Source organism: Dasypus novemcinctus, chromosome X (genome assembly GCF_030445035.2).
Source record: "Dasypus novemcinctus isolate mDasNov1 chromosome X, mDasNov1.1.hap2, whole genome shotgun sequence".
NCBI lineage: Eukaryota > Metazoa > Chordata > Mammalia > Cingulata > Dasypodidae > Dasypus > Dasypus novemcinctus.
In genome coordinates, this window is record NC_080704.1 from 9,805,077 (window position 1) to 9,827,932 (window position 22,856).

At 51.3% G+C, this 22,856-nt stretch overlaps 1 protein-coding gene across 1 annotated transcript in view; it reads right to left on the reverse strand.

Moving 5' to 3' along the window:
• GPR143 (G protein-coupled receptor 143) overlaps nt 1–22,856 on the reverse strand; it is a 42,860-nt gene that overhangs the window by 18,828 nt on the left and 1,176 nt on the right. The window contains exons 2-8 of the mRNA XM_071213188.1: nt 19,471–19,580; nt 18,611–18,705; nt 11,998–12,090; nt 9,511–9,692; nt 7,621–7,729; nt 6,104–6,221; nt 3,760–3,997 (exon numbers count right to left, since the gene is read on the reverse strand). Coding sequence (XP_071069289.1) covers nt 3,760–3,997; nt 6,104–6,221; nt 7,621–7,729; nt 9,511–9,692; nt 11,998–12,090; nt 18,611–18,705; nt 19,471–19,580 — 945 coding nt within the window. The remainder of the gene's footprint in view (nt 1–3,759; nt 3,998–6,103; nt 6,222–7,620; nt 7,730–9,510; nt 9,693–11,997; nt 12,091–18,610; nt 18,706–19,470; nt 19,581–22,856) is intronic.

A 22,856-nucleotide genomic window follows, 5' to 3' on the forward strand; every position in this document is an offset into this window, starting at 1 on the left:
GAATATTACCAAACACCAGCTGGTGATGCAACTAGAAAAAGACCTTGAATAAAAGGGAGAAATGGTAAAGACAAATAAGTTTGTATAGCTAAGAGATTTCAAATGAGCTGGGAGGCCAACAGAGGGGTCATGCTTACTCATGTCTCAGCAGAATCTCAGAGATAGCCAAAGTGGATACAACCTTAGGTAGTGGTGCTCCTGAGGGCTATGGAGACACCCAGGTCCCACAGTCATGGCAGATGGCTCTGAAGTTCAGTGCCTTGCCAGTGGCCTCTACATTGGAATTTGTGCTCCTGAGTGTGATGGAGTTGGACTCAGATGTGACTTCTCTACACATGCCTCTTGTCACTTTTACTGAACCAGTGGTTGGTGCTGGGGTTGATGTATGCCCAGGAGACATGAATCTCCAGATCGTTCATGTGCCAGCTGGACCCGAAGCCTCAGCAGAGTTGCAATGCCTACTTTCCAGTTCATTGGACTTACCAAGGTCAGCTAACAAGGAGGTGAGGATGGTCAACCACCATGCCAAGGAACCAAGAAAGTCTACAACTGCAAGCAGGAGAATCCCATCCATTAGCTATGTGGGATCTAAGCCCCCTCTTGATTCAGAGGTGGAGTGGACATCAACATTGCAGGGTCCTCAGGATGGAGGAATAAAATATGGATTAGAGTGGACTTACTGGTATTCTACTATAGAATTATTGTGACTCTAGCAGTGGAAGAAATCATATCTTCATTGATGTGGAGACAGTGGCCATGGGAGTTGCTGAAGGCAGCGATAGTGAAAAAGAGGTGTGATATGGGGGCATTTTCAGGACTTGGAGTTGTCCTGAATGATACTGCAGGGACAGATGCAGGATATTATGTATCCTGCCATAACCCACTGAATGGACTGGGAGAGAATGTAAACTACAATGTAAACTATAATCCATGCTGTGTAGCAATGCTCTAAAATGTACTCCCCAAATGCAATGAATGTACCACACTAATGAAAGAAGTTGTTGATGTGGGAGGAGGGGGGGGTTTGGGGAGTGGTGTATATGGGAACTTCATATTTTTTAATGTAACATTTTGTGTGATCTATGTATCTTTTAAAAAATGATAATAAATAAAAATAAAGATGATATTCAAAAGGGTTATAAAAGGGGAAACGGACTTGGCCCAGTGGTTAGGGCGTCCGTCTACCACATGGGAGGTCCACGGTTCAAACCCCGGGCCTCCTTGACCCGTGTGGAGCTGGCCCATGCGCAGTGCTGATGCGCGCAAGGAGTGCCCTGCCATGCAGGGGTGTCCCCCGTGTAGGGGAGCCCCACGTGCAAGGAGTGCGCCCCATAAGGAGAGCCGCCCAGCGTGAAAGAAACTGTGGCATTGCCCAGGAATGGTGCTGTACACACGGAGAAATGACACAACAAGGTGCCGCAGCAAAAAGAAACACAGATTCCCGTGCCACTGACAACAGAAGCGGACAAAGAAGATGTAGCAAATAGACACAGAAAACAGACAACCAGGGTGGGGGGAAGGGGAGAGAAATAAATAAATAAATCTTTAAAAAAAAAAAAAGCCAAAATATTTCAAGATCTGATTTTTTGGTTCATTTGCCAGGCACTATCAGTAACTCCACAGGGCAACAGCACTTCCATTTTGTGGTGCCCTCTGTGTCTGATCAACTATTTCTACTAGATAGAAAGTTGGTAAACAACACAGTCTGTCTTTTAGCTTTAACCAGGGCTCCTAATTATGACCAGAATGTAATGTCTCATGGAATCGACCCATCAATTAATCACATTTTTTTGTCCTTCAGAGTCAATCAGGTTTACTCTGAAAACGAAGCTTCCTTCAATGTATTTAAAAATAGACATAGAAGAAACAAACAAAATCCTTTCAAGCATTTCCAAATATCATTCTCCATATTTCTCCTGTTCAAAATTTCAACAGCATTTTTATACAAACCAATGTGGTTTGGATTAAGTGGTGCTTGGTATTGGTTTCATGTGTGCATGCATTTAGCTCAGATGCCGTGTTGGAGAAAGCAACACAACCTTTCTGGACCCAAGCTTTTGGGGGGAGGTTTTGAACTGGGGGCAACTGTGCCTTCCAGGGGGCATGGGACAATGTCTAGAGACAGTTTGGTTGCCATAACTGGGAGGGGGTAGTGGCTTGCTACTGGCATCTGGTGTGGAGAGCTCAGGGACCCTGCTAAAGGCCAGGACAGTCTCCCATGACAGAGAATCCTCCAGCCCAAAATGCCGAGAGTGCCAAGGCTGAGAAACTCTGCTCTGCAGAGAGAGAGAAGCAGGCAATGGGTTCAACAGAAAATCCACTTGCGTCACTCCCCAATCCCCACACCCCAGGTGAGGAAAGGCAAGGCAGCCTTCACGTCCCTGAACACACTCAGTCAAGTTTTTAAAAAAGCACTCTAACTCTCTGAGATTCTTTCTCCTTCCTATTTTAGTCATCCAGTGGGATACAATAAAATTACAGTTTTCAAAGACCTCCTCTTAAGGATTAATTTGCTTGTACATTGGAAACTCGTAGGTCAGGTAAAATTTCTTGGGTGTCAGAGCAGTGATTCTCAAACTTCTTTTTCTAATCAAAAAGTGTCTAAGTAGTTCGCCTTGTAATCTCAGGACAGTCTGCAAACAGCTGGAGCAGGAGAACCGTTATTCAGAGCTCCACACACAGGCAGTCTAAGCTGGTTGGACAATAGGTTAGGGGAGCTCCCATGGTTTAATATGTGGCAGACAACATATTTATGCATGCATATTTTTATACAGATTTGAGGATGAACTTTGAAATGGAATTTGGATCATTTGCAAGATGCCTGACGCACCAGCTTAGGGTTACCTTAGAGTCACACAGAGCACAAGGCTAGTCTTTAAATGAAAAGGCGGATAAGAAGAGCCAGTGTGGGCTGCTTGACTTTTCATCTTAAATGTCCCAAATGATGTGGACATATTAAAATGAGCCTATAATCTAAAGAGTTCAGGTAATGTGACAGTCTGAAATGTTTTGTGAATCCCAGAAAAGGTCATGTTCTTAGAACTTATACCTTTCTGTGGGTTTGTGACCCTTGGATTGCATAAGATTCAGTTAAGGGAACTCTGATTCGATCACTTTTGATTAGATCGCTTCCGGGGCTTTGATTGGACTGTGTCAGTGAGGCGTGACCCAGGTTGGGTCTCCACCCTCCTGCTAAAGTCTTATATAAGTGGAGAACTGAAAGCAGAAACACACAGAGAAAGACAGCTGCCATTTTACCCTGCTCATGTGAGAGAGGACCTCGGGATCGTCTAAGCTGCAGAAAGACAGAGACACCCCGGGAGGCTGAGGGAGAGGCTGAGGCTGGAATCGGCAGAGAAGCTGAAGCAACGAGGCCGCCAGGAGGCTAGGCCCACGGAGCAGCTTGAAGCTGAAAGAGAAGGGAAGCTGGGAGGAGAGGGCAGAGAGAGGCTGGCAGAGCCGCCGTTCTGCCCTGTCACACGGCAGGAGTCCGGGATCCAGCAGCCACCTTTGGTGAGACGGCATCTCTGACGACGCCTTGTTTTGGACATTTTCGCAGCCTTGGAGCTGTAGGATTTTACCCCACATGACTTCCCATTTTAAAAGCCCTCCTCCCCACTTCTGGTAGTTTGCCCTAGCAGCTCTGTAGCAAAAAGAGGGAGGCTGATTGTGAAGTGCAAGCCTGAGGTCGAGGTCAGCGATTCTAACGTGCCGTGCCCACGGGGAAGTGCTGTCGTATCCTCGGACTGGGCCATTTACCTTCAGAGAGCAAGCTCAGGGCCTCGTCGGACAGGTGCCTGCAGCCTGGCGCCGACTTCCTGGGCGCACCCCTCGCACGGGGTGCTGACTCCCCAGCGTGGGATGCCGGCTCAGCGGCTGAGGTGGTCCCTGGTTCCCACTGGACCTCCTTCCGGGGGGATGGAGAAGCCGGGCCGCACCCCGTCCAGCCGTGGAAGGCCAGCGACAAGAGGAACCCCTGCGCTGGGTTCAGTATTCCCTGCGGGGAGGGAGAAGAGACACGCGGCCGTCAGGGCAGGCTGGCAGGAAGCAGCATCCTGGGGTCGCAGGCAAGGGCAGATGCCGCTTGGGGGCGCCCAGTGAGCTGGCCACGCTGGCAGGTGGCCCGGAAGGTGGTGTGGGGCAAGACCAAGATTGGTCTCCTGTGCTGTACGTTCAGCGTGTGCCTGAAAAGTGGGAGGTGGGGGGAGACAGGAGGGGGAGCGGGAGGAGCAGGAGAGAGGAGGGCAGGGGGTGCAGGAGCCCCAACTTCCTACCAGCTGCATGCCGTCTTCCACCTTCCTACTGGCCGAACGCTGCTGGTCATGCACTCAGCAGCACCTTTTCCCCCCCAAACTTTTACTACAATATTTAAAATTCTCTACCTAATAAAAATTGCTCTAGTCTTTTGTTTGGCATTTGGCACAGATGACAACTGGATCCAAAGGTGTTTGAGCACTAAAAAAACACAACAATGAATCCTCCTTTTATTGAACAAAAAATTATTTTTAATTAAAAAAAAAAGAGCATTTTGGTTGGAGTAAATATCTAATAAAACACCATAATATTTTTCAATTAGGGAAAGGTACAGAAATGTTAATTTGCTGGCCCCAAGGGGAAATATCATATTGAATTTTGGGGGGACCAGCAATGTCTAGAGAGCCTCTCCTCCAACACCCATCAAAAAGAAAAGAAAAAAGACAACAGGAAGATGCTAATTTCTGGACATACCAGCAAATAGAGAGGTTATCTTAGGCATTTTCCTCCATTGACAAGCAAGGGTGGAGTAAGTGGGGGATCCTGACTCCACGCCTTTCAAAAATGTGCATTCTCCCACTTAAAGGAGTGATTTCTCAGAGAAATCCGACACCAAGTTCTGGTCGTAATGGTGAAATGCAACGGGCTAACTGACTTGGGCTCTGGAAAGCACAAGGACCATGCTTTACTTCAGCCAGGAAGAACGATTAAGTAAACAGCCCACTCGGTTCACTTCTAGCCTGGCTTTAGAGTAATCAGCACCCCTTTCCCAAATAAAAATCACAGCAGTGACATTTCTAAAGGGGATCGAGAGAGAGAGAGAAGAGCCCATTATCCAAAACCATACCACTGGGCCTATTTTTGTAGTCAAGAGTAAATTGCCAGCAGCCCCCTTTGCCTCCTTACAGACTTCTAGAGCTAATCCTGAGGTCCCCATCTAATACACTGTGTTTCCCAGGTCCCACACACCCTGCCTGGTTTTCAAAGTGTGTTGCCACCTCGTGCTTCGAAGGCAGAGTTTGATTTAATAAAAGTTTCTGCTGCCAAAACGAGTTCGGGAAACTCTTGTCCACTTGTGTGTGGTAAATGCATGAAAAGTAAACCGAAGGAACCCAGTGACTCTCCAAACCAAAGCGCTAGGGCCCAGGCGGGCGTGCCGCTCTGCCCCGAAGCCCTGGCGATCAGTTTCCCCAGGTCAGAAGCAGCATGAGGATAATTCTCCTCCCCGCCAGGAGCTCATGTACACATTTTTCATCACGAATGTGATACAATGAAAATACTTGGGAGGGAAATCTACCCAGGGCACTTCTACTCTTACCCGTCAGGGATCATTTCCTATATTTTCATCCAGGATTTTTTCATGCATGTTTTATGTAGCTGTATATGGGACAATTTCATACCCTACGTTTTGTCACTTAATGCTGGAGGATCGTAATCATCCCTGTTAACATCTATGTGACATCCCACTAAGCTGAAAGGCCATCCTGGGCACAGCCGTTCCTTTTGCTGGAATTTTCAGCTGCCTACAGGACTTTTCAATTATGGCTAATGCAGTGAAGGAGATCTTCACTCCTAGGGCTCTGGCATGGTCGGAAATACTACTTCAAGATAAATTTGGAGATGTTGTGGGTCTACCTGAAAGGTGCGACGCACCGTGCCAAACTGCCCTACAAGGGTTGGGCCATTTACTAAAATCCCCAACAATGAACGAGGCTAGCTAGCTGCACACCAAGCCGGGTGTAGGCGGCACAGAAGCTCCTCAACTCATGACGTATTTCATTAACAAGGCTTCGCGCCTCGTGGTTTCTTTTTCCCTGAGGAGGAAGACGTAAAACCATCAATGACTTACCATAATAAACCACGTGGTCTTGGCTGCAGTTCTGACGTACTTCAAGGCACCCCCATTGATGTCCGGTTGCAGTTCAAGATAGAATAAAAGGCTCTCATTGATGATATTCGACAGCCAGCTGTTAGAAAGAAAACGACTCACAGGTTATCAGGATATACAACAAAATTGATTTTCAGGTGCTGGGGTTGGCTGGGTTGGGTTCTACCACTGCTGTACGCCCTAGCTCCCGCTGGCGGTGGAGCGTCGACCACTTAGCGGTAAGGAACTGCGAGGAACCAGCATGTCAAGAATTTACTTTAAGAGGTGGAATTCATCCTCTCAGGCGAAAGCACAGATGAACAAATCCTTCCCATGGTAACACTCAGCATTACATCCACGTAGAAGGTTCTAGTACTGTATCAAATTACCCAGAACTCACTCTTCATTTCAGGAGTATAATTTTGATGAAGATAAACACAAAATCCTCTTTTGACATTAAATGTTGGAATTTTTCAATGTTATTATTGGTGAGTCAGTGAAGTTTGAAAGGGCAAGCGGAGTGTATTTTAGAGGGAGATCATTTACATCTCTCCTAGGAGCGTGTCCAAACAAACCTCCTCCTAGCAGGTGAATTATTAACACCACAGAGGCAGGCTGTGTAATGGGAGGATCACTTCACCCCAGGGCAGGGTTTTCTGATTCCAATCTTGCCTGCTCCAGTTACACGTCTATGTTGGAGCATCAACCTGAGACTTGGGGGCAGGATGGCAGTAGCGGGGAGATCCGAGGACGGAAACATTGCTCACCCCCTCCTCTGCGCTTCTTGACTGAGCACTGAGTCACCATACCCAAGACGTGCCCTTGCCTTTGTCGGACACAGAAATTCTGGTGCCAAGGCTGATGTCAGCGGATGAGTTGAGAACACGTGTCCCAGGGCTGTCTTTTGATGTGAACCCCAGCAATGGGCTGAGACTCCTGATGCATCAGGGGGGATGCTTGAAAACTAAACTCGGGCTTCTTGTTCTAAGGGCTTTATATATAGTTTGAGTAAATCTGAATGTTTTTCCAGAAACAGATGCGTTGTGGACTTGCTTTCCTGTCCTCCATGCATTTTCTTAGAGTATCTTTTTCTTTTATTTTTTATTAGGCTTCACTTTCTTTTGCACTGGGCGGCTCTCCTTACAGGGTGCACTCCTTGCAAATGGGGCTCCCCTACGCGGGGGACACCCCTGCGTGGCAGGGCACTCCTTGCGCGCATCAGCACTGCACATGGGCCAGCTCCACACGGGTCAAGGAGGCCCGGGATTTGAATCGCAGACCTCCCATGTGGTAGACGGATGCCCTAACCACTGGGCCAATTCTGCTTCCCTCTGTGCATTTTCTCAAAGGGGCCCTAGCACAGTTTCAAAGATTTCCTTTCCAAAGACTCTGCCCTTTGAAACTCCAGGTCACAAATGGGCCAGCAAAATGGCAAGTTGTTTGTTTTTTTTCCTATTCCTTCCCACCGGCAGTGTAAGAGACCATAGAGAGAAGGTTACCAGAGAATTAAAACCAGCATTATTTTGAAAAATCGGATCTTGATCACGGCTCCCAACCGTCTCTCGTTCTCTGTGTAAACACCTTGTCTTCCTTTTAGTAAAGAGGCCACTGTAAAGAAAACAGGAGAACGACATGTACTATTCCTTATTTACATTTACTGAGTGACAGGGAAGGGAATCAAAGCAGATGTGGGTCCACAAGCAGAGCCAGGAGAGAGAGAGTGACCAAAGCAAAATGCTGACATCCATTCTTGTCCAGTGTCCAGGGTGGAGGCCTCAGAGAGTCTATGGAATATTTATCAAACGTTGACTCTGAAATGATTTTAGATTGACATAAGTATTGCAAAGATAGTACAGCGGGTGCCTGTACACCTGTACTCTTTCCCCGTTTCCCCCAATATTAACGTCTTACTTAGCGCTTTGGTCACAATGGAGAAATGAGCCTGATTGATTACTATTCACGCAACTCGAGAACTTTCACCAATTTAGGAACTATAATTTAATGGTTTGTTTTTCCTATTATAAAAGTAATGTACAGGAAGCAGATGTGACTCAAGCGATTGGGCTCCCGTCCACCATACAGGGGGCGTCCTGGGCCCTGTTTCCGGGGCCTCCTGGTGAAGGCAAGCTGGACCGTGCCGCACACTGATGCAACAAGATGACGCAACGAAAAAGAGACACAGAGGACAGACAATGAGAGACACAACAAACCAGGAAGCTGAGGTGGCTCAAGCGACTGATGGCTCAAGCGACTGAGTGCCTCTCTCCCACATCGGAGGTTGCAGGATCAGTTCCCAGTGCTTCCTAAAGAGAAGACAAGAAGACAAGACAAGCAGGTACAGAAGAAGGCACAGCGAATGGACACAGAGCGTGCAGGCATCAAGGGGAGGGGGGAATAAATAAAAAATGCACAGTTATTTTAAATTATTGAGAAATTTAAAATTTCTCCTTATAGACCAGGTGGCAAACATACAAAAGTTTCAAAAAGAAGACGATTCACATCCCGCCACGCAGAGACAGCCACCACTAACATCTTAGCATGGGCCATTCCGGGCTTTTTTCTATAAGTTGTTTGCACTTGTTTGATGTAATCAAACCCCTGTTTTTAATGTTTTTGTTTTAAAGAAAGTGATGCTTAATATACTTTTTAAATGTGGTTCAGACAGCCACAGTGATTTCCTTTTAGCACTTGGCAGAGTGCCTTCACGTTCTGAAGTTCTGCCCTCAACAGGCAATCCACAACCGCCCTCTCTGTTGAGGTGCACTTGCTTATTCCCACGCTGCACTCAGGAAGGTTGGGGGACTTGCTCCGGGTCATGCTTCCCGGGGGGTCAGAGCAGGGCTGGAACGCCACTCCCCATCCCCTGCGTCCCGCTGACTGATGCCATTGCTCCATCCGGCATTTGACTCACTTCCTGTGCTCTACTTCCTGTTTCCTGGTTCTACGGGGGAGAGGCCCAGGGAATCGTGGGAGTCATCGACACCCCCCTCAGTCCCTACCCCAGGGCCGCTCTGCTGCCCTCTACATCCCCTCCCGCCTCGCCTCGCCTCCACACCGCTCCGAGGTCATGGTCCTGCCTGGGGTTCCCAAGGCACACTAAAGGTAGCCCGGGACGAGCCCAGGACGGAAGGGAAGAGTCCTGGCCCTGACCATGCAAACGTCACTGGAGACCTCGTGTGGTCCATGGCTGCAAAGGCTCGCTCACCTTCTCTTATTGACCCTGCCCACGTTCTCCAACTGGGTTCTGCCCAAGTCTCCAGGGGATGACGAAGGAGGTCCCCTGCCCTGGATAATTCTAGAAGTAAAACCTGCCGTGCTGGGAAGCCCGCTTTCTGAGCTCAAGCCCCGCGGCCACGTGCCTGGAGGACTCCCCCGTCACGGGCACTTACCTGCGGTCACTGTCTTCCGGAACAGGATGGGGTTGGCCACCAGCACCAGCAGCAGCGGCAGGTACGTGGTGACGTAGTGGGGGATGGCGTGCTCCAGACCCCGGTCACATCTGAGGGAGGAAAACCAGGGCGCCCTCCTCAGAAGCAGAGCTTCAGCCAAAGGATTCCTACTCGTCTGGGAACTGAGATAAGAAGAGGACAGGGTCAAGGGAAATGGGCGACTCTATTCCTGCCTCTGCCCGGAGGAAACGTGACTCATTCCCGGTGTCTGAGAACCAGCAGTAAACTGAGACCCAGAAGGGAAACGAGTCCCGCTTCTCTTTGTCTCGGAAATGGGAGGCCCTCGGAGACCTACCCTTAAGGGAGCTTCCAAAGGGCCTGTGGGTGAAGCTAAGGAAGAAAAGCCACCCCGGCATGGCGGAGTCCCCGCACTGGACCTTTCCCAGGGAGAAACACGGAACTCGAGTGGAGACGAAGCACTCTCAGCTGGTGAGGATTCGGGCACTTAGCGCAGACCTAGGCCACACCAGACCCTGGCGCCACCCGGGCTTCCATTCCAAAGGAGGTTTGCTCTCGCAGGGGTGGTCATGACATTCTGGGGGTTCTCTCCAGGGAGGGGGAATCTGACGCCCATCGATGGGGTGCGGGAGGTACGGGTGAGCACAGGCCTTGGCAGAGGGCCATGCAGCACGTGGCCGAGGAGGAGCTAATGGCTTGGGGACGCTTAACGTGGCTGAGAAGAAGAGAGGCAGAGGCAACTGCAGGCAAAGGGGGAGCACAGGCCTTGGCAGCACAAAAGAAAGTGCAGCCTGCCCAAGAATGGTGCCACACACACGGAGGGGAGAGAAATAAATAAATAAATAAATAAGAGGTGCCTTCCTCTTCAGCTGTGAAGGTGAAAACGTGGTCTGGGAAGGCTGGAGAGGGAAGGGGAGAGGAGAAGAGATGTGATTCCAAGGCAAAGACTGGAAATAAATGACAAGAGAGACTGAGGGCAGGAGCTCAAAGAACATTGAGGCTCAGGGGCACCGGATTTGAGCCTCGAGAGGGATAAAATGCCTGAAACGAGCAGCCCCCTGCAGCCAGCCGGTGGACCACCTCAGACATCCTTGCCACCTTCTGGTTCGTGGGCGAGCTTTCTGGGGGGCCTCCGGGGTCCACGAGGTGGAGGCCAGCGACTATTCCGTATACTAACTGTTTACACTGTCCTTGTGCTTTGAGAGCTCCCTGCGAAGGCACAGTGGGCGGACGCTGCTGAGAGCAAGCTGCGAGTGTTCACGGTGGAGAGGGCGACCCCAAGCGGGGGACCCTCTACTTGAGTAGCGACAACAGGAGAAATGAAAAGAGAGGGGGGCACGGTCTACACTGACGGCCAGCAAGCTTTTTTTGTAAACCGCTAGATGATAATTATTTTGTGCTTTGAGGACCCTGTGGTCTCTGACACGTCTACTCTATTGAATTAATAGCATGAAAGTAGCCACAGACGACATGCCAATGAACGGCCAGGGCTGCGTTCCAATAAAACTTTATTTACAAAATCAGGGGGCCTCTGCGGGCGGTCTAGGTTTTCCTGTGCCCCCGAGTGGGGCCAGTTTAGTTAAAGGCACTGCGGAGGGCAGGGACGTCCTGCAAAACAGGCCATAGTGGAATTGTATCAGGATTCCACTTACACGAAATAGCGAGAAGGAGCCAATTCATCCAGACGAAAAGCAGATCAAAGCTCACCAAGGGGCTGGGGAGGGCACCGGGGAGTTACCGCTTAATGAGCGCAGGTTTCTCTTTGGGGTGAGAAAAAGGCTTTGGTGATGGCTGGGGGTGATGGTAGCACAGCACTGTAATTAATGGAATTGATGCCACTGAGTTGTACATTTAAAAATGGTTAAAAAGGCAAATTTTATGTTCATCTATATCACCACGGTAATTTTTTTTTTTTTATTGTGTAAAAACAAAACAAAACGAAACAGGCAGAAGGCCAGATTTGTCCTGTGGGCCGTACTTGGCTCACTCCCGGCCATGTGTCCCCAAGACTGCACACAGAGGGACGCTGCCAGGGCCCGGTTTGCCAAGGATGAGAGAGGACGCCTTAGAGCACCTTGAGGTTCTGCAAACCGTTGCAGTAATGGGATGGGAAAGGTGAAGGCGGGCCTCCGACGATTCTGTGGGCCCCCTCCCCGTGTATCCGCAGCCAGGAGAGCAGAGGGGGGTGGAAGAGAAGCGGGAAAGACGTGGCAGGCACAGGAGGCCGGGGGGGGGAGCTCCCTGGAGCCCCCGTGGCCGCCTCCAAGCACCCTGCACTCGTTCTTGGACTGTCCACTCCACTGCTCCACAAGAGCCGACCGATTTGGAGGACGGGTGGAGAGCGGGCGTGAGCAGGCGGCACACGCGCAGGGGTGCACCTAAGCTGTGCACCTAAGCCCTAGGAGGGGGAGGCAGGGGCGCCCTGAGCCTCAGCTGCTGGGCAGCGCACCTGGGGGGGCGGGGCCTTACCTGGCCAGGGAGGGGTAGTAGAGCATGACCAGGCCCTCCACGCAGAGCAGCGCCGCCACGCCCCCCGCCATCATGTGGTAGAGCAGGAGGGTGCTAGGAGAGAGCAGGGGCGGCTTAGGGCACGCAGCGCCCAGGAGCACCCCTGGACCAGCTCCGCGTCCCCCAGAGCTCGCAGAGGGCCGGGGCCCTCCACACAGGCTTTCCTCAGGTTGCCCTGAGGATTTCTTTAAAAATGGAGGTGAAATCCCCATCCCACAAAGTCGCCATTCTGAAGTGAAGGATTCAGGGGCATGCAGTGCACTCCCAGTGTTGGGCAACCCTCGCCTCTAGTTTCAGAACATTTTCCTCGCGCCCAGAGGCAAGTGTGTGCTATTAACGTCCCTTCTTCCCTCCCCCAGCCCCTGGCCACCACCAATCTGCTCTCTCTTCGGATTTGCATGTTCTGGTCGTTTTCTATAAATGGACTCGCACAAAATGTAACCTTTGTATATGGCTTCTTTCACTGAGCATCACGCTTTCAAGTTCATCCACCTTACAGCATGCATTAGGGATACATTCCTTCTTATGGACAAAAAAAAAAACCCAGAAAATAATAAGTGCTGACAAAGATGCAGAGAACTTGGTACATTGCTGATAGGGATGTAAAATGGCGTGGAAAACAGCCTGGAAGCGTCTCAGAAAGTTAAATATAAAATGACCATATGACCCATCATTTCCACTTCTAGGTATACTCCCCAAAGAATCGAAAACAAGAACTCAAATACATGTTTGTACACCAATGTTCATCGCAGCATTATTCCCAAGAGCCAAAAGGTGGAAACAACCTAAACGTCCTTCAAGAGATGCGTGGGTACGGATACAGCAAAGGTGGGATGTCCACACAGTGGAATATTACCCAGCCCTAAAATGGAATGAGGTTCCGATGCCTGCTAAACACGGATGGCCCTTGAAGACATGCTGAGTGAAGGAACAAATAGTTCTTTCGCTATTCGGACACAAAAGAACCAACAGTGTATGAGTCCACTTGTGTGAAATAGCTAGACCAAGGAAATTCAGAGAGACAGAAAGTAGAGGTTGTCAGAGGCTCGGGGAGGAATTATCGCTCAATGGGTACGAGAGTTTCTGCTTGGGGGGATGAAAAAGTTTCAGACATAGATAGTGGAGCAGGTTGTAGGATATCATGAACGTAATTCATGCCTCAAATGGTCCATTTAAAATGGTCAAAGTATGGCTAACCTTGAAGATATCCTATTGAGTGAAATAAAGCAGACACAACTGCGCAAATACCTTATGAGCTCACTCCTATGAATTAATTAGAATAAGCCAATTCGTGGAGTCAGAAACTAGGATAGAAGTTCCTGGAGGCCGGGGAGGGAGCAGGGAAAGGGGAATTACTGCTAATTTGGCACATAACTTCTGTTGGGAGTGATGGAACAGTTTTGGTAATGGATGGAGATCATGGTAGCACAATGTTGTGAATGGGATGCACACCACAGAATTATGTATCTAAATGTGGTTAAAAAGGGAAATTGTAGGTTGTATAAATGTCACTAAAATAAACATTTAAAAAAAGAACAAAAAAAACCCCCAAAACTGTTACAAGAATACAAGTACAAAAAGTGGTCAAATTGAAAAATGTTATATATATATATATATATGTGTGTGTGTGTGTATATATATATACGTGTGTGTGTGCGTGTGTATATATATATATATATATATATATACATTTTTTAGGAGATACCAGGGATTGAACCCGGGATCTCAAGCACTGACTATACTTGCTCCTATAGTATATATATATTTTACCCCAAGAAAAAGTAAATAAATTGAACCAATGAAGCCAGCAAGTTTGGAAGCCCTGAAGTGGGTGGAGGGCGGGACGCGGTGTGGCAGGAGCAGATGGAATGAATGGGGGTGGATGGAGGCAAGAATCAGATCTCAGAAATTCTCAACGTTCACAGGAAGAGTTTTGGTTTTGTTCCACGTATAAGAATCCACTGGAGGACTGTTTTCATTAAAATAATAATAATAATTGCAATAAAATACACTTTAGAGATTTTAAAAAAACAGAATCTGAAAAAAAAATACCTCCACCGTCAGCTTACAACAGCGGGGTGGGGAAGCAGCTTTGAGAAGGAGCCCCAGTGGCTGGGAGAACGCACGGAAGAGGGCAAGGCTGGCCTTGTCTGCCTCCCTGCAGGGGCAGAGTCTCTCCCATGGGCCAGAATCCCACTGGTCTGGGGCCAGCCTTGAGCTGAATCTGAGGTTTCCCTGGGAAGGCTCTCGCCTCACTGGGTGCCCCCCGCGTCTCCCAGCGGAGCCAAAGGCCTCCTCGTTCTGGGCACCCCCAGTCAACAGGGGCTCCTTTCTCCGGTCCTGTTGGGCGCCAGCCCTGCACCTAACTTCAAGGCAGGGCCTGTGTCTTAAGAAATTGCCAGCCACCTGCCGTTCCAGTAAGCAGGGCCGTGCTTCCCTTCCCCAGGCTGCTGAAAGCATCCCCCAGGGGGTGCTCAGAAGTAGGGAAGGGGAATTCACTTGCTCAGGGTAGCAGTTGGGGAGAATGGGCACATCAAGGGTGGTCAGGCGGTGCTTTCTCCCAGGGATCCTGCACTCTTCTGCCACCGGGCCAGGCCAGGGGGTCTGCCTGGCTCCCCCACCGTGCTGGGTTCTGCTCAGCCTCTCTGTCCTGCGCTGCGCTTGCCAGCGCTCTCTCTGTTCCACGTGGAAAGGAGCCCAGGAGCAGGATTCAGGCCGCACCTTCGCTGAAGCAGCCTCGTGAGAAGGTCCCCTTACAACGGGCTCCCACCCACAGGGACGGGTTAGGTGTCGGGGCGCACACGCAGCCCCCGGCCACCACCAGGGGTCTTTCCTGTCTCCCCGCCTCCCCGCCCCAGCACTGCTCTCCCAGCTGCCGTTCTGGGACCAGCTCTCCTTCCCCTTGGTACTTGTGTAAACTGCTCCCCGTCCACTGAGGACCTGGCAGCTGGCGCTCCAGACAGGGCGGCGCAGCGCTCCGTGCGCGCTGCAGGCGGGGCCAGTCTTCCTTGCCGTCCGCGGCTCAGGGCTCAGCCGTTGCTGGCCAGCCCCGGGGACTTGACCCCGCCAGGCCATCTGGGAGGTCAGGGGGAGCGGGGAGGGTTTGGTGTGGAGGACCCCCCACACTGGAGACAGGGGGCAGGGAAGCAGGCGCCGCCGAGGGCAGGAGCCTGCGGGGGACAGCGGGGCCCCGCACGGAAGTGGCGCCCGCAGCTGCTGGCCGGGCTCGCGGCCCTGGGAGCAGGCGGGTCCTTTCATCCGCTACCGCACCCGGCCTGGGAGGGGCTCTGGGGTCTCAGAGGTGGGGGGGCGGCGGGGAGAGGCGCGGCTGGAGCCTGGAGCGCGCCTGGCTTTCAGCGCACGGGCGCGGAGCGGGGGGGTGGACGCGCTCTGCCGCGCACCCCGCGGCCGCCCCCCGCTCCTGCACCCCGGAGCACCCCACGGCCGCCCCCTCACCCCCCCAGCTTCTGCACCCCAGAGCACCCCGCGGCCGCCCCCTCACCCCCCCAGCTTCTGCACCCCGGAGCACCCAGCGGCCGCCCCGGGCTCCTGCACCCCGGAGCACCCCACGGCCACCCCGGGCTCCACCCCGGCTGCCGCTCCAGCTGCTCCGGGCGAGGCTGGCAATCCTGGCAATCCTGGTCGCCTTGGGGTCGCGTTTAAACTCGGTGTCTCCCCCACCTGCAAGACAGTTTACATTTTAACTCGAGATCTGCCTTAATGATTACACTTCTGAGGACTGGGGTGTAAAGGAAAAAATACTCTGGTGCCAAAGAAAATAGATAAGCAGCAAAAGGCTCCAGAAGGGAGAGGACATTCCATTCCAGCCGTACCTGCGGGCCCAGCCCCTGCCCTGGGGGGTCCCTCCGGACCCCACTGCCACCCCTGCCGGCAGGCTCTTACCGCCACCTGCAGAGCGGGTCCCACCCAGGGCTCTGGAGACAGCTGCCACTTCAAGGGGAGTGAGAGCAGCTCCTGGGTCCCCACTCTCAGCCCAGGCTCCAAGCACGCAGCACCTTGTGCCAGGCGGGGCTTGTTCCGGCTGCTGGCACCTTCCTTCCTTCTGTGCCCAGAGCCGCGCTCCTCTCCAGGGGAGAGTCCACCTCAGTCCCCACAGCCTTCCTGGCCCTGGAACCCTGCCCTTGCCCTCGGGAGCTGGGCATGCTCTGCATCCTTGGCCGTGTGCCTTCACTTCCGTGTGCCTTCACTTCCATGTAATGGCCGGCTCCTCGCAGCCACACTCTGCCCTGCTGGACGTGCTGCATCCTGCCGACCCCAACGCGGAGCTCCAAGGTGAATTCCGAAACACTGCCAAGGAGCAAAGGGGCTTCTTGACTATCTGTCCTGCCCCCTCAGGGCTCTGCTGGCCTCAGATTGCCTGGTCTGCCCAGAGCCGCCCTCGTAGGGTGAAGACAGTGCATTCTCCAAAGGCACTCCTCTTCTCCCAGCGTTTTCCCGGAGCTCCAAGCCTCCATAATGCCTCTGCAGCTAAGCGCAGCCCTGAGATGAGTTCTGGCCAACCTTGAGCAAGTGGAAGTGTGTGTGAAACTCCCAGGAAGGCTGCTTCAAGGGAGCAGGCATTGCTTCCTCTTCCTTCCTGCTGCCTGGAACGCAGGTGATGGCTGGAGCTCCAACCGCTCTATTGGACGCCTTGAGGATGGAAGTCACACAAGGGGAAAGTGGTGTCGGAAGAGAGAAGAAGCTGGGCTGCTGAAGTCAATGTAAGAGCCCTGGATTGCCTACCTGTGACATTTTTTAGCAGGATGGGGGGGAAACCCATCTTGTTTGTATTTTATATAGGCAAAGCTAATCCTTGTTGAGATGCTGGGATGTGCTGGCTTGGGCTTTGGCTATCTCCCCTAGAGAATTTTCACAGCCAGGTATGTCCAGGATGAGTGCAGATCATAAGAACCTGAGAACGAAGGTAAAAAGGTGAAGGATCAAGCCCAAAGTCAAGCGAGCATGAAACTTCAGGCCAGAGAGACTTAACGATGACATGAAATACAGAGGAAACGTCTACAGTTTTAGAAGACAGCACCTATTCTGGCCTGTGTAGCACCTATATTGTGGACTTCAAAAAAAAGTGAGTTCACTCAACAAAGGGTCCTGGGACAACTGGATATCCACATGCAGGAGAATGAAGGTGTACCTCTTTCTTACCTATACATAAAGACTACCTAGGGACCACACTAATGCAAAACGTGAAAAACGGGGGAGGGGATATGGGAACTCTATTTCCTGCATGATCTTTCTGTAAGCCTATAACTTCTCTAATTTAAAAAAAAAAGGTGGCAAGATCATCAGGGAAGAACAAACAAACTGACCTACCTCCAAATGGATCACTGACCTCAAACTGTTAAACTCTCACAAGAAAAACAGGCGTAAGTCTTTGTGACCTTAGGTTAGGTGATGACTTCTTAGATATGACACCAAAGCAGAAACAACCAAAGGAAAAAGGGACAAATGGAATTTCATCCATTTAAAAAGGTTTGTGCTGCGAAGAGTACCATTAGGAATGGGAGAAACTTGTTGCAAATCATATATCTGAGGAGACACTTGTATCTAGAAGAAGTAAAAGACTCTTCCTACAATTTAATAAAAATAAGCACCCAATTTTAAAAATGGGCAAAGGCTCTGAATAAACATTTCTCCTAAGAAGATATACAAATGACCAGTAAACACATGAAAGATGCGCAACCTCATTAGCCATCAGGAAAATGCATTTCAAAACCACAATGAGATCCCACTTCACAACCACTAGACTGGCTATAATCAAAAACACCGACAATAACAGTTGTTGGCAAGCATGGGGAGAAACGGGAACGCTTACTGGCAGGCATGCAAAATGGCGCAGCTGCGTTGGAAAACAGCCTGGCAGTTCCTTAAAAGGTTCAACACAGAGCTGACACATGGCCCAGAAATTCCACCCCTATAGGCCCAAGAGAAATGAAAAGGTATCATGCACACTGATGTTCATACCAGCATGCTTCCTAATAGCCAAGGCAATGGAAACAAGCCAGGGGCGCATCCACAGATGATTGGCTAGGCCAAGGGGGTCCATCCACACAACGGAAAAAAGAATGAAGCAGCAGCACATGCCACAACATGGAGGAACCTCGGAAACATGAGGCTGCCAGAAAGAAGCCAGACGCCGAAGGCCAAGTGTTGTGTGATTCCACTTCTGTGAAATGTCCAGGTTAGGTAAATGCCTAGAGGTGCAGGTTGGTAGTTGCCGGAGGGTGGGGGAGAGGGCTGGAGAGTGGCTCCTTAACAGGGATGGGGTGTCCTTTTGGGATAATGAGATTGTTTTAAAACTAGACAGAGGTGGCGGTGCGCAGCATTGTGAACATACTAAATGCCTCTGGATTAGTCGCTTTAAAATGGTTAACTTTATGTGAACGTCTCCTCCATTGGAAACACCAGCTGCCCACCCAGGTTTCTTGGCGGCAGGCAATCCCATTGCCTGTGTCTGCAATCCTGCCCCAAACTCTGCAGTGCTCAGTGGTTATCTCCAAGCTTTTCTCGTAAGATCAGACCAGGGCAGAAACCCTGGCCCGCTTTTCTCCGCCGTTACCTCAGGCCCGCGGCTCTCCGGATCACCAGGTAGGCGTCCACGGCGTAGCAGAACAGCCACCAGAGGCAGGCGCTGTACAGCAGTTGGATCCACATCTGCAACCGGGAAGAGCCCCCAGCCGCCCGACGAGTGACTGCAGGGCCCCCCAATGCCAGGAAAGCAGCCGTGGGAGCACTGGGGACACGGGGCCGCGACTCGGGGGGCCGACCACGCCGCTGCCTGGCACTGGGCGTGTGGGCATGTGGCGCACTGCGCAGCCGGGCTGGGCCAGCGCGCTCGCCTGTGTGCCTGCAGCGCGGTGGGAAAGGTCTAGGGGGTGCGGCCGACACTGCCACAAGGGCTCACGGGCCGTTCTGAGAACTAGGGGGCACGGGCATGAGAAACACCAAGGATCTTTGAGGAGAAGAGGCTCTGGGTGGGAGAAGCGGCACGAGGCCCGCATGCCTGTTGGGGTGGGCTGGGCAGGGGTCCGCGGGGGAGGCCGGTGGAAAGCTGCGAGGGGGCTGGGGCGGTCCTGCCACAGGGCACTGGCACCCACCGTGGCCAGGCGCCTTTAGGTCAGCCCCCCAGGGGCCCGCGGCGCCAGAGCGAAGCACAGCCGGGCGAACAACGCGCCCCCTGTTCCGTACCCTGGCTTCCTCTAGGGGGTGCGTGGGCCCGAGCCGAGGGAGGGAGAGTCAATGGGGCGCGGGGCTTCTCAAAGGCCAGCGGGCACGGAACCCCGAGGCCTGGGCGCTCCCATCCCGTGGCTGAGCGGGCCCGGGAGCTCAGCCCGCCCAGTGCCCAGGGGCTGCTCTGGTCGGGCCCACGCTGAGGACCAGGGCGGAAGGGCAGGACGACAGGCGCGGGGCGCCGCTCACCGCACTCCCCACGCAGAAGGCGGCCTGCCACTCGTCCGTGCTGTTCCCGGCGGAGATGCTTCCCACAAGGTCTGGGTATTCTAACCACACTGCGGAGCGGACCACGATCCCTGCGGGAGAATCGGATGAGGCTTTGTATCAGCTCCGAGTGTAGGTCTAGGTGGGACCTGTCCTGTGTGAAAAGAGGTGACCGACTAGATAGAGACCGATGGTAGGTGGTGGGTGGACGACGGATGAAAGGCAGGAGCGGAGAGAGACCCAAGAGGAGGCCTTCATCTGGCCTTCCAGCTGCAGCCCCAATTTCTAGGTTCCTTATTCCCACACGAGAAAGAACTACTCAGAAAGCACAATTCTGAAGTTTAAAAATATATAGTTCCTTCATTAATAATGTAATATTTAGTTGAAAAATTAGAAAACAGACTTCACGCTTTAGATTAATATTCAATTTCTTGAACTGGATAACTGTACTTAAGGTGATCGCAGGTGAATATTAAGAAGTATACATGGAATATTAAATGTTAAAAGAGCAGAATGTATACAACCTACTCTCAAAGGTTTAGAACATAGGTGATAGGTAGATATATAGAGATAGGCAGATACATAAAACAAATGTGGCACAATGTTAGACGTTGGCAAATCTGGGTATCTGGGTAGGGGGTCTACTGGAGTTATCTGTATTGTTTTCATATTATGTTTAAAACTTGTGTTTTAAATTATTCCAAATAGAAAGCATAAAAACTTTTAAGAGTGCCACAAATCATCTCTCAATAATTATTTTTCCCTTTTTCTTTTTTTTTAATTACTTTTTTTTTATTTAAAAGAAGCTTTAGATTATATAAATGTTACATGAAAAACAGAGGGGATTCCCATATACCCCCCCACACACACTTTCCCCTATTAACAACATCCTTCATTAGTTGGTACACTTGTTGCAATTGAACACATATTGAAGCCCTGCTACTAACTGTAGATTTTAGTTTATACTCTGTTCTGCATAATTTTGTAGGTTATGACAAAATATATAATGGCCTGTATCCGTCATTGCAATGTCATGGGGAACAATTCCAATGTCCTGAAAATGCCCCCATATTACACTTATAATAATTCATTTTTGTCTCTCATTTGTGAGTTTTGCTGATTATTAGAACAAAATATCAAACTCTTCTCAAAGCAGCACCCACCATCATATTATTTATTTCTGTTCTTTGTTAGACTTTATTTAAATATATACCGTTATTTATTTCAACTGTACACTGAAAAGCATAATTCACTTCTCTATATTATAAAGCCACTATTAACCTCTCCTCAAACCAGTTTAGGATCATTTCCCCTCCTCCCTTTCTAAACACTAAAGGATATGCAAAAGGAAGCAGATTTGGCTCAACTGATAGAGCATCTGCCTACCACATAGGAGGTCCAGGGTTCAAAGCCAGGGCCTCCTGACCTGTGTGGTGAGCTGGCCCACGCACAGCATTGATGCACGCAAGGAGTGCCGTGCCATGCAGGGGTGTCCCCCATGAAGGGGAGCCCCATGTGCAAGGAGTGTGCCCTGCAAGGAGAGCCGCCCAGCGCAAAAAAAGTGCAGCCTGCCCAGGAGTGGCGCCGCACACACGGAGAGCTGATGCAGCAAGATGCCGAAACAAGTAGAGACACAGATTCCCAGTGCTGCTGACAAGAATGCAAATGGACACAGAAGCACTCATAGCAAATGGACACAGAGAGCAGACAATGGAGGGGAGAAGGGGAGAGAAATAAAAAATAAATCTTAAAAAAGGATATGCAAATATTACTTTGCTAACCCTCAGAAGATGTTTGAGTATAGTTTTATTACGGCATACTCATTATAGAAACTAAATTACTGTTAAGTAGCTTTTCCAAAAGGACCGTGCAGAACCAGGAAGCAAGCCAGTTTTAGACTGTGTGCAGCCTGCATCTGCACCATCCAATCCCCAGCAGAGGGAAGAAATGCTTTCCCGTCCTACTCTAGCCTGAGAAGAAGGCGTTTCCCCGGCATTTCTCAGAAGTCATGGTTCTTGAGCTTTCCCGATCACCTTTCTGGTGCTCTGTGCACGGGGCGGAACAGGAGAACGAGCTGGGCTGTGACACACCTGTGCCCAGGTACCTGCTCAAGGTGGGACGCCTGCCGCCGCGGCGTGGCAGGAGAACGGAGGGCGGTCTAAACACACCCCACGGCCTTTGCTTCAAGAGCAAACGTTCCTGGAAAGTCCGGTTCCGACAGGGCCCGCCCCACCAGCCAAGCGCCATGGGTGGAAGCCCCGTGCGGTAACACGTGCGGTAACAGGAGCCGAGCTCACGCCGACGCCACGGAGCTTATTCTAATGTTCTAGTGGGGTCACAGCGCTGGGATCATACACTTCTAGTCTTATCCTTTAGAGCTCTGACATCGGGGTGGATGACATGACACGGAGCCTGGGATTTGCTCCAGAGTACTCCAGGACGGGGAGCGAAGGGGACGGCAGGTGTAAACGCAGCTGGGAGGGGCGTAGACCGGTCGCTGCACTGGCTGGCTCCGTTTGTATGTGAGACGTTTTCAAAATAAAACGTTGAACCGAACGGCCGACAAAACCTCGCCTCGAGTGTCATGGTCCAGTGTGAAGGAGAGCTGGGGGAACTCTGGGCAGGGAGGGCTGGCGACTACCTGGGGCTCTGTGGACCTGCGGCTTCTGTCCCACAGGCCACACGGCCTCTGTGGGCGAGGCGCAAAGGCACGGGCACGGCTGCGGCCACACCCCTCGCAACTCCGCGGAACAGCACCGCTCGGGAGGTACCGTTCTGCTGACGTTTCTCAATCCATTTTAGAATACAAAAAGCCTTCTCAGCTCCTGGCAGGCAGCAGGGGGCATTTGGCCAGCGGGCAGCAGCCTGCTGACCTGTGGTGTAAAGAGCAAACCTGAAAAACCAGGGCAGGAATGCGGGGCTGGGGTGCGGTGGAGAACAGACCCTGCAAAATGGCAAGGAACAGAGTCACAGCACACCGACCACGTGTGTACTCACAGACCCTTGACTGCTAGGGTTTCCCCGAGCAGGGGCTCTAACCGGTGGTGTCCCACAGACCCCCCTGCCAGTCAGGTGAAAACCACAGACCCCTTACAAAGTCCACACTCTACCGTGTAGGAGTTAATAAACACATCACACCCGCACCAACACGTCCCCACAGGATGAACGTTCCTTTGAATTTCAGTTCAAGCTCCTGGACCCCGCGTTAAGATGCCCTGCTCTAGGGAACAACTATGGCCTCGTTACATTTTCTGGGTTTTCTTTAACTGCACTGTCCATGGTTTCTCTAGCAAGCAGTAAACATGCAGTAAGCTCCCTGATCCACCCACCTGTCCCTGGAGAGCTGCCTCAGACCTGCCCGCTCTTCT